The sequence below is a fragment of the Seriola lalandi genome, unplaced genomic scaffold, assembly GCF_002814215.2.
Source record: "Seriola lalandi dorsalis isolate HSWRI2012SDOR001 ecotype SW California unplaced genomic scaffold, Sedor1 jcf7180002054372, whole genome shotgun sequence".
Classification (NCBI taxonomy): domain Eukaryota; kingdom Metazoa; phylum Chordata; class Actinopteri; order Carangiformes; family Carangidae; genus Seriola; species Seriola lalandi.
Window position 1 is genome coordinate 295558 of NW_019524925.1, and position 11498 is coordinate 307055.

At 39.9% G+C, this 11498-nt stretch overlaps 2 protein-coding genes across 2 annotated transcripts in view; one reads left to right on the plus strand and one right to left on the minus strand.

Annotated features, from left to right (window-relative positions):
* Positions 1-8159, minus strand: part of whamm (WASP homolog associated with actin, golgi membranes and microtubules) — a 12293-nt gene extending 4134 nt beyond the window's left edge. Inside the window, exons 1-8 of the mRNA XM_023408761.2 lie at positions 7511-8159; positions 5728-5901; positions 5343-5493; positions 4546-4715; positions 2731-2938; positions 1018-1202; positions 259-345; positions 40-135 (exon numbers count right to left, since the gene is read on the minus strand). Coding sequence (XP_023264529.2) covers positions 40-135; positions 259-345; positions 1018-1202; positions 2731-2938; positions 4546-4715; positions 5343-5493; positions 5728-5901; positions 7511-8086 — 1647 coding nt within the window. The 5' untranslated portion in view covers positions 8087-8159. The remainder of the gene's footprint in view (positions 1-39; positions 136-258; positions 346-1017; positions 1203-2730; positions 2939-4545; positions 4716-5342; positions 5494-5727; positions 5902-7510) is intronic.
* A 649-nt stretch (positions 8160-8808) lies between these two features.
* The window catches only part of fsd2 (fibronectin type III and SPRY domain containing 2), an 11848-nt gene continuing 9158 nt past the window's right edge, over positions 8809-11498 (plus strand). Inside the window, exons 1-5 of the mRNA XM_023408786.2 lie at positions 8809-8909; positions 9186-9484; positions 9803-9898; positions 10223-10456; positions 11066-11088. Of these exons, the coding sequence (XP_023264554.1) occupies positions 9197-9484; positions 9803-9898; positions 10223-10456; positions 11066-11088 (641 nt within the window). The 5' untranslated portion in view covers positions 8809-8909; positions 9186-9196. The remainder of the gene's footprint in view (positions 8910-9185; positions 9485-9802; positions 9899-10222; positions 10457-11065; positions 11089-11498) is intronic.

An 11498-nucleotide genomic window follows, 5' to 3' on the forward strand; every position in this document is an offset into this window, starting at 1 on the left:
GGGGGGGGGGGCAGACCAGAGACAATGAGAGCGCCTGACCTCTCTGAAGGATCGTAATCTGCTCAGAGTCTTCTCTCGCTCCTGGTCCACCCACAGTTTTCTCCTCTGCTCCTCTTCTTTCCTCTTCTCTCGTTTCTGCAGACAACAGAGGGAGACAGTGAGAGGTATTAGAGAAACAGAATTGGATCCAGTCTCATTTGCGGCTTCTGCCGGTGTCAGAGCATCTCTGTGGGTTGTCTTGTTGCTGTGGCGACGTACCAGGCGGACTTGATGATGCTGGTTGAAGACTTTGGAGCTCTGCTTAGCTGCCAGCTGCTTCTGTTCTTGGGCATCCATGCACTGATCCTAAAAATACACACAAACATTAATACACGATATATTAACATTATCATATACTATATTACATACTATATAAAAACACAATTACAGTTTGACATGTACACACCATAGTCCACCATAGACATTCATTGGTGTTTGGACAAATATGTCCTTCAAGGTTCAGAAAAAGTCACTGAAACTGAAAATGAGGAGCAAATAATGTCTCAGTTATTTGGTAGAGCTTTGTTTTTTACTGCATTGCTAAATATTCATGCGTGTGACTCTTGTTCCCTGTGGATTACTGGATGTGATTTGTGGGAGCCACTAACCAGGGGACTCTTCCCACTTTTCTCTGAGCAATAAAATGTTTTTTTTTTTTTTTTTTTTAAATCAGACAAATGAGCATACAGCCAGGGGAAGGAGAAATGCCAATTGCACCAACTGCACTTGAATTACTGTGAGCTAAAAATAAAACAATGTAGTAAAAACGATTGTAAAAAAAACTTGCAGCATTTGGAGACATGAAGGGAATAGAGAGTGGGGCAAATGGAACCATCTTCTTTCATTAACATTTCCAACTATTTCCAATCTACTACTCAGATCAATACATTTGTCCTCCAAATGCCACTAAATATAATTTTTAAATGGGGCAGAATGTCTTCTGAAAAAATAATGAATGTCAGTCGTACGCGCCCACACCTTTTTGTTACGGAGATAAGCTCGCCGGGCACAGATGTTGCCTCTCTTGGTCTCCAAGGTCTGTAGGCGTCTTTTGAGTTGACTGACGGCCGGAGAGTCTGCTTGTTGGATGCCTGTGTGGACCAAGCTCTGCAGCTCCTCTGGATCTTCACACACATCATAGTAAACCACCTCCTCCTTCAGTTCTGAAACACAAACGCAGTCGGGTCAGTCTGACACCTGTTCACCAGGAACTCCTCCAACTCATACAGTTATACCTCTACAGTTTCGTGATGCTTCATACAATATTGTGGCAACCAACTTCTCTGTTGTCATCACAAAGTCTCAATTATGAGAGTATGCACTGTGTATCTATATAAAGTATGTAAAGCTTTATGCCAGACAAACAAGCCAAGGAGTTCTGGCACCACAACAATCAAAGTTCACCCTAAACAGAGCACATTGTGCCTCAGGTGTCACCCTGATGTCGACCGTAGTTGTCGTGTAGGTTACGTGTTTTTAAGAAATCTGATTATTTCCTGTTTTTTGGTAAACTTTCTTTCTGTCAACAGGAAAACTAGTGTCCTTTACGAAAATGTACATTGAGAAGCCTTTTATTTACATTATAAACTTTGAAATATGCCATAAACTCAGAGCAGCCTCCTTTCATTCACATATTCTCATCTCTTTTTTCTGTCCTCCTGCTTCCTTTACTGGTAGAGGAAACACCTTCCTGCTTTTCGGTCGAGAAAATAAACCTGAAACCAGTCAGTGTCAGGACACACACAGCCAAAGACACCACACGCAAGTAAATACACAGCATGTACTTACACACAACTTGGAAGCAAACATCCCACGTCCCAGGAGGAGCAATTAGGGAAATATTTCCATGAACAAAATGTTTCCCCAAAGTAAAACCCAAGCACAACACACTAAGTGACCAGAAAAACAAAAAGTACATCATGTAATCCAGTATAGCACTCCTGCAATAAACATGTTGTCATTTTTAATGATAAGTGACACTGTGTGAGTAGAATGTAGCATTATGTTGTGAGGTGTGTTTAGTAGTAGTGCTTAAATGAGGTGGGCAAAATACTGGAGACACCTTTCAATGAAACCGACGTATCACTGAGTCAACATAAAAAAACACATGCATTTTTAAAGGGCCAGTTCACCGAATTAAAATTGAGATTAAAATTAAACACATTTCCCCCCTTACCTCTATACCAAAGGTTTTCAAACTGGGAGCAGCGCCTGTCTACTTTGCCGTACTTTTTAAGGTGTCAAAATGTGAAAAAATATGGGCTAAAAAAAGGGGACTCAAATTGTGGCTTCGCTGACCTGTCCCTTTTGGTGAGCTAAGATTAATTGCAGGGCTGTATTTTGTTCAAACTTTTCTATTTTAGCAGCCATTCACTGTATTACTGTATTAATTCAAATACAGTGTTCAGGCAAGGATGGAAATTAGCGGGAGGACCTTTTGATTCCAATTACAGTTTCACAGTGTGAGACAACCTTGAACCCTTTCTCTCTGCTCTTCACTATTTTGTACTTAAATCTTCTGGTTTTATGATTTATGAATGTTATTACAGAGTTTTTGTATGGAGTGCTTTACAACAATTTAGCTCAATGGGTGGTGGTATGTTTCAAACTCCCTCTCTCTCCCTATAAACCAGATGTAGCCTACACATCCACTGTTCAGCTCTGTGCTACTCAAATGCAGTGTAAGTATACCTTTAATCTGCCGTCGCACCGTGTCTATCTGAGCCACCAGCAGCTGCTCCTCATTCTTCAGGACCTCAAACTTGGTGTCGTACAGTTCTAGTTGGGTTTCATAGAACTGCAGCTCCAGCTGGTCCACTGTGTCCTGCTGCTGGCCATCCTCAGACGCAGACCCAGAATCAGCTCTCTGGCTCTGGACTCCGCCAGACAGGCTGCCCAGCTGCAACACAACAACAGAAAAATTCAGGTCAGCCCCATTAAAGCATCATACTGGTGGCTTTGTATAGTACAGTCTCTTACGTACATACTGAGTACATATTGCTGACCATCTTCTAAATCAGACCATACGTTTTGATTTAGCTGCTGTTCTCCATTTGTGTAAGTATGTAGTTAACCTTAACTTGCAGAGACGTTGAGGCTTGATACACTAGTCTCTCAGAAAGATGGCGAGGCTCTCTTCTTTCTGTGGTCAAAGACACCTTGAATGAAATTTACTTAAAGAGTCAGCTGTCCAAGTTTAAGCTATTAAGTGAAAGAATATCCACCACATTATCCTCTACAGTACTTTTCTCATCTTTTGCCTGCTGGGTTTCATTTTTGACACAGCAGCTTGTTAATGTTATACTTTTTGACAGCATACTCAAATTCTGGATGTGGGAGTGTCCTTGAATAAGATAACAAGGAGTTTTTTTTTTATATAGTCTCAGCTCTTAACTGCGTTACTAGGTGAAAAAAATAAAGCTGAGGGTCTGTGATTGATAATGTATCTGAAACGAGTATAATCTCTGCAATTTGACTTTCATACTGTGATGAAATGAACTGAAACCAACAGCTACCTGCAAGATAGTGCAGTCATGTTAAGTATACTTGATATGTAGTTAATGATTCAAAGCATGTGTTCGTACTTAAATACTTAAAGTTATGTCAAATAGAAACACACACACTGTTTGGATATGACACAAGTGCTGCAGAGATTGAATTAATTTGGGATTACATCCAGCTCATTTCACACATACATAAACACACAATCTAAATGTAAAGGAGTCATGCTGTGACATCTGTAGGAACACCAGCGCACTCGGCAGAGCTACCGAGTTATGGTGCCACAAGAGTCTGAGTAGGTGTAGTTTACTGATCTCATCAGAAACGCTCACACACAGCTGTCTCTGTAAAGGCTCACGTTGATTTCACAGTGGTACACACTGCCAGCATTCTGAAACCTGATTTTTAAAGAGCTTAATCGGATGAATAATGCAGCCACATGAAGGTGAAGGTGCTGAAGGTTTTCTCTGTTCTCTTCTGAAAAACTCAAACGCACAGCACGACATCCCATAGCAGCAAGTACTTCACTACAGTTTTCCCAAAGTACTGTGATCCTAACATTACAAATATGGTCCCCCTGTAGTCACTGATGTGCATGCAGCTCGCACGTTTTGAGTATGCATAGACACACACACAGACACACTCACTTATCTATGCATGCAGGTTTTGGGGGTGTATCAAGGGGATTGTCTATGTTTTTAGAGAGGCTTTATAAATAGATCAAAGGACTTTAGCAGCCAAAGATTCACATCAGACTGGAATACCAAGTGAAAGACACATGAGGGCAAGCAGGCACTGTGCCACATCTCTTCAAACTTACAACCAGTACAAAAGCAGTGCTGGCCTTGGCACTGGAAATACAGATCTAAATGACAGCTAATGACTTTGACAGCCTTATAACTGTGTCACAGTCCAATAAAACATTATGGAACATGCTGACTGATTACAGAACCACTAGAAAAACCACTGCTGCATGTGTTGTTCAAAGAACTGTAAGACACACACCCTCTCTCTGATGCTGTCTTTCTTGCGGTTGAGGCACATCTCTGTAGCTCTCATGTGCTGCAGGGTTTCTTTGGCCAATAAGAAGCGTAGTTTCTCCAGCCGGGGAGCTGCAGACGCCCAGGCAGCCGGTCCAAAGCGACACTTATCCTCCTCCATCTGCTTTAACATACCTGGACGTTTATGTACACAAGTGTCTGTTATGTATGTCTGCATCACACAAAAAGCACATTCAGTATACTGTATATTACCATGAAAGATAAAGAAAAAGAAATTTGATTTTAAAAGTAAACCACTGATCAATACTGCCAATACTTTACAAAGTTAGATGTAATCAGTTTGTGTTGTTCAAGGCATTTCAGGAGCTGCCATGAGTGTTGTAATATATATTTGCTGTTTTCCTTAAACCTATATAGACATAACTACATTTGCTAACCAAATAGTTTGTGGACTTCATCTTGGAAATACAAATTACCCAAATTAAAAGGTGGCTGCCTAAAAATTAAGATTTTTGATTCAATCTAAATGTAGGAGGGGCAGTACAGTACTTATTTAGTTCATCTTAGTTAATTTTCAACAATTTACTGTCTGTGTCTCAAAATAACAATGTGTATTGTATTTGGACTTTTTCATTATTTGAATGTTAGATCACATATATCATCAATATGTTGCTTGTATGCAGTTCCAATGCAGCTTGTGACCTACGGCAGTTCTTGTCCCCTGTGTGCAGAGAAATGACTCATAAAAGTCATTAATTAAGTCATCCATACGCAAATAAGCAGCAAAACAACAACTTATACCAGCCAGAGCCTTTGAAGTCTGCGTAAAGTAGGTGACAGTGATGTCCTGAATTGAGGCGACTGCATCTTCTGCTTTCATTCTCCACTCCTCCGCCTCCTTCTCCAGAGCTGCAATTCTCTTAGGTCCCAAGTCCTCAAACTCCAAAGACTTCTGCAGGGAGCAAAAACAGTGGACAACTATTTTCTTAAAGATACTTAACCCACATACATATATACATACATATATAGCAGCTTTTAGTCAATTTTAGTTTAAGTAGAGGATAAAACTGGACCTCACATGTTCCTTGAATGGTACATAAAAACATCAAACTGTGTTAAGTCAGTTCTCTGTATATATTAATTTACCACATCCTAAAAAAGCAGCTAAATAAATGGCTGTATTTACCAGGATCTCCATCTTGTAGAGGCAGGCCAGCTCTCTCATGTCCCTGAAAGGCTGCAGCAGATACTGGAAGAAGGTGGTGGCCACAGTGACCAGGTCCTGGTAGGACTCATCCTCTTCCTCATAGATGCTGAGCAGCACAACCATTCGGTCTGCGCTGCCATGACTCTGCAGCAGCTGTAAACATGGAGGACATAAACACTATTATATACTCTCGTCTTTCAAATTAACTGGAGAAAAAGAAACATTTCAGCAGGGAGCTGTTTATAATCATATCTGTGCACACTAATATAGCAATAAATATTAGTCCTTTCAGAATACAACGTTCATAACCAGGTGGGCTGAAGGTTGACTGGTGAAGCCAGAGATTAGTGGTTCAGTACCAGTTGATACCTGGAGTCATTTCTCTGACATTCGCCACTGAAGTCAAACAAATTTGCCTCCTCAAACCATTTGACACCTTTACACCACAGACCTTGTCTGCACCTAGGTCATCTTGATCAATAAATGAAAAGCTGTCAGGTAGAGGGGAGAATGGGGTTGGTTGAAGAAGGTAATAATAGACATAGTGACTGTACAATACGACTCCTGAAGGTTCTTGTTACATTTCTGTGCTCATATCACTTCAATTCATATAAATGTCAAAACGGCTGGCAAAGCTCACTGACTGAAAAACAAACATCAGTCCTGTTAGTGTTGCAACATCTAGAGCATTTATACAGCAAGGCTTTGCTGTGTCATTGTAGGCCTATTTTCAGACTTGTAACACCACTGTGTGGTGCTAGTCCTGCATGGTAACATTCAAAAGCTTACAGGTTTCCCAAGCTTTACTAAATCCGCAATCCCTTTGTCTTTTACCCAAGTGAAACATTCCTTCTTATATAACATATATTTTTGGGGGCATCAAAGATTGTCCTTTATGAGTGTCAGCTGTGGTGCACACAGGCAAGAGGTTTAGAAGAAGGCAGGAGCAGTTCAAACTATGCTGACATTAGTAAAGCACTGTTCAAGATCATACACCTCTTCTTCTATGGGCAAAACAAACACCCGCATTAACTTGTACTGTGTTGCGTCATCATTAATAATAATTCAACAGTACAGTTTGAATTGTAAAAACACAGCTAAACGAATGCAGTCTCCGATTTAGTGTTATTTGAAACTGTCAGTGGAAGAAGTACCATTTACTTAAGTGTAGAAATATTCAGTTACAAATAATAGTCCTGCATTCAAAAAGTACAAAAGTATTAAAATATAAAGTACCAAAAGTAAAAGTACTTATGATGCAGAGTAAGATTGTAAGATTATTATTGATGCATTAATGTGTAAGCATCACTTTAATGACACAGCTGGTAAAGGTGGAGCTAATTTTAACTGCTTTAAATACTGCTGGGTAGCTTAATCTATAATAATAGGCCTAAATCATGATTTTATTCTCTATTATATTTTGTATTAATAATCTGAATCTGTTAATTGGCTTGCAGCAATGGCTGTCATATAAATGTGGCAGAGTTAAAGGACAATATTTGCATTTAAAATGTAATGGAGTATAAGTATAAAGTAATTCATTCATTTTAAGTAATATAAAATGGAAATACTCTAGCAAAGTAAAAGGTTCACAAAACAGTACTTTAGTACAGGACTTGCATAAATGTACTTAGTTATTTTCCACCACTGCACTGATTTTATCAAGATGTAATAAAGTGGCTGAGGGTTTAAATACCCGTGGTCCCTCAACACAACCACACTGATGTGAGAGCTCATTTGATCCCGCCCACACCCCCCTCACCTGTCGCAGGTGTCCCTTGGCCCTCGACATCTCCTCCTGCATGGTCTTCCTCTTGAACTCCTGCAGATTTTCAAAGTATTCCTCAACATCCCGCTCATCCTGGGTGAATAACGTATCGAGAACAATTTTCCGTCCACAGATGTCAATGGCTGTGCTGAAATATTTTTCCAGTTTCCTACACGGTGAATCAAAATCTCTGTCATCGTCGTCTTCGGCACCCGACCGCCGATTCAGGAAGAGCAAGTCCCAAATGTTGCCCTCTTCAAACTCTGACAAATCTGGGAAACAGGCTCCCAGGACGTCTGCCACACATGAAAACTGTTGATGGATGTGTTTCAGATCGCTCACGGAGAAGAGTCCAGCCCAGCTCATCGGAGGGTCGCCGACGACAACTTCGGCTTTGCGTTTCTGTCGTTGTAACGTCCGATTATGGCAGGTGACAGCGAATTTACACTCGATGACATTCCACTGTACGATAAAACCCAGTTTAAACGTCTCCGTTTCTTCAAATATGTTGCTTTTAACGGCCACCCAGCCCTCCAGACTATCCAAGCGCTCATAATCTACGTTATTCATCTTAAAAAGAGCTGTTTCACTTTGGCCTCTGAGAAGCTGCTGGCTCTGTTTACAACGTCCGCCATTTGTGTGACGCAAGATGCTTTCAGGTGCCTCAAAAATATTGGGAATTATCTTTAAATCCAACGTTAAAGAATACAATCTAAAGTTAATTGAAGTTGGTATGACAGTTATTGAAAATACAGTCGATAGAGAAGAGAAGACGAAAGCCATGTCGCTTTGTAAACATTACTTGGCCTAGAAATCCATCTTAACACCACTACTAGTATTGATAGCACGCAATTTCTCCCCAGTAACCTTCCTTTCAGTGCGCAGCAAGACAGCGTTGCTTGATTTATACGTCAAAGCAATAGTTCCAAAAAACTACTCGCTTTCAACTTTGATGACAGGGGTACTAAAAGAGCAGGTGAGTTCACAATTTAAATTATAGAGTTTGAATGACCGAAGGGGGAGTTTACGAGGAGCGTTGAAAGCACCATCAGGGCATTGTGTTCAACTTTAACCTTTGAATCACATGTTCGGGGATTTCCAGCTCATAATATCAAAGAAATTAACAAAGTGGCTCTAATTACAAGGGTTTTTATGATGTTTGAAAAAACTCAGGCCTCTAACTAGTCTAACTTGTCAAACTGTATGGTTTGTTCAGTAAATAACTAATTTCCTGCAGGCATGTTTGACATACCTCTGACATTTGAGCTGAGTCCAATCTATTTTTGTCACAGCGTCTGGGTGAGGGTTGGACTGCTTACAGAGTTGACTTGTCGGACAGCACTGTTGGCCTGATATGGTTGTTTAGACCAAACAGGATTATTGAAGTATCCAGGTAAATTTGATCTCAGTTACTTTTCACTATCAATAATTTGATTAATTGCTTGTTCTGCACAGGCAAGTTGCTTGGTTCAGAGCGTAGTTTTTTTTTTTTTTTTTTTTAAAAGAGTTCTCACATGCTGTTGTGTTCATTTTGTTTAGGCATTATTTGATGCAGGGTTTTTAGAATATTCTAAGTGGTTGATTCTATTTAGTTTAGAGTAAAAAATTTTGAATTAGATTGATCTTGTATCAAAAAAAATCTGAGTTGTGAAGCTCTGTCCTCCCCCAGTCACTCTCCTCATGGACCTGTATGAGATCAGAGGAGGCAAACTGGATGTGATTACAGAAGAAGCTGAAAACCAAGACTTAAGCAGAGAGTCGAACACCATGGAGCCCTACAAGGTGGCTTCAGCCAGAGGAGGAAGGGCTACCCGAGACATTTCCACCTTGCAGAGGTTCTCTGTCGGCACCAACGAGTCCCTTCGCTTTGAGCGCTGTGAGGACAGCCCTCCTTCTCCCACTGGGGCAGAAGATGGACTTGATGATGATGATGATGATGATGATGTGTTTAGAGAGGGAGAAACCGAGGTGGGGACTCTAACATAGCTTTGGTCCTTGATGTATCAATTAAATATTTGATATTTTCTGATTTTATTTGACCTCTGTTAAACCAAAATTGATTCTTGTGAGGATCAGTGAAAAAGCAATCCATTAAAAACAGTTAAAAACTGTGGACTAATATCTGTAGTTTAATAATTTTATATATATATATATATATATTTTTTTTTTTTTTACCAAGCCACAGGCATGAGCAGAAAGACCTGAAAGCACATGCTGAAAAATAGTGTGTTTCTGGTTTGAATTGGAAAGAGAAAGGCTAAAATTGTAACTCACTGTTGTTTTCAGAGTGAGATTGTCATGACCAGGAATCACCTGCAAGGGAAGGTTGCTGAGATGGAGAACTTTGCAGGTCATCTGGAGGAAATCTTTCTCACTGTGGAGGTAAATATAACACTCCAAGTCTTTCAGTTTAGTGAAACAGATTGTTGTAATGTGTTTTGACATTGATTTATTATTTTATGGCTGTTTGAGCATTTGGGAATATAACTTTTTATTGTTATTTTGTTTTATAGAGCTTGAAGACAGAAATAAAGTTCACAATGCCAGATTTTATATTTCAAACTGTAAAGTGTTGAACTGAAGAAACAAACATGTCCATTTCATTCATCACCTCCTCATTTTTCTTTTCTTATTTTGTCTAACACATAACAAATGTCTAAATTTCTAACTGTGCAACTATGATCATTTATGATCATGTATGTACAGGAGAACTTTGGCCGTCGGGAGCAACATTTGGAGCAGCACTACAACGATGTGCTGCAGACGCTGTCTCAGCGATATGATGAGAGGGCAGCTGGACTGGAGGAGGAGAAGAAGAGCAAGCTGGAAGCCCTGTACAGACAGCTGCTGGCATGTGGTCAGGCGCTGGATGCCTCCAAGGAGCTCATTGAGACAGCCCAGGAGATCTACCGCAGCCGCGACAAAAGGCTTTTCCTGAAGGTGTGTGTGTGTGTGTGTGTGTGTGTGTGTGTGTGTGTGTGTGTGTGTGTGTGTGCAAATTTTGCAGAAATGTCCATTTGGAGTCGAAGATGAACTTATTAGATTTGTTGGACAAAGGTCAAGGTCAATGTGACCTCACAAAGCTTATGTTTGGCCTCTTGAATGGTATATCTCAGTAACGCCTTGAGGGAATTTCTTCAGATTTGGCACAAACATTCACTTGAACTCAAGGATGAACTGATTAGAATTTTGGCCATAACTCACAATTCATATGCTGATTATGACACAATTTAACACAAACAGCTAATAGGATAAAATGATGAAGCTATGACGTTTTATATCCAAATGGTCAAAGATCAATTTCACAGTGACATCATAATGTTCTGCAAAAACACTTCTGGCTATTATTAAACACCTTAACTCTGGAAGGGGAGATATTGACCATAATTCAACTTGGCTGGTTGGTGGAAGCATACGACCGTGAGACAGTAATTCTACTGTTATAGTCCTGCAGAATAAAGCATGACTTGTGGATATGAGGTATTGTTTAGAATTTCTACATTCATTTAATGTGTTGTTCAGTTGCTTTCTCTGACCTTTTGTTGACAGACAGTAATGCCCACCATTAAAAGGTGATTATGATGCTGCTCAGTGAGTATGCCATGAGGTGTGACACTGCATTGTGATTTCAAAAGACTAACCAGACTAATGTTATAGTAGACTGATTTTCAGCTAAAAGTAAATTCTTGGCTTTTCAAAAAGTAGTTTGACAAGTCCACTTGCTAGCTTTTTGCAGAGTATTGAGATAGCTTAGTTTCCATGATATGGGGGTAGTCGGTCTTGATGACAACCGAGAAATTTCCATCCACTGCAGAAGTGGATGAAAGGTTGAAAGCTCAAGGAAAAGTTAGTAAGTGGATCTTAAGTTTTTGAATTGAATGATCTGAACTGATCCAGATGAATGGCATGACACAAGTTTCTTTAACTTTATGTTAAATCTCAGTATTCAGAGCTCTTTTTTTTTTTTTTTTTTTTTTACGAC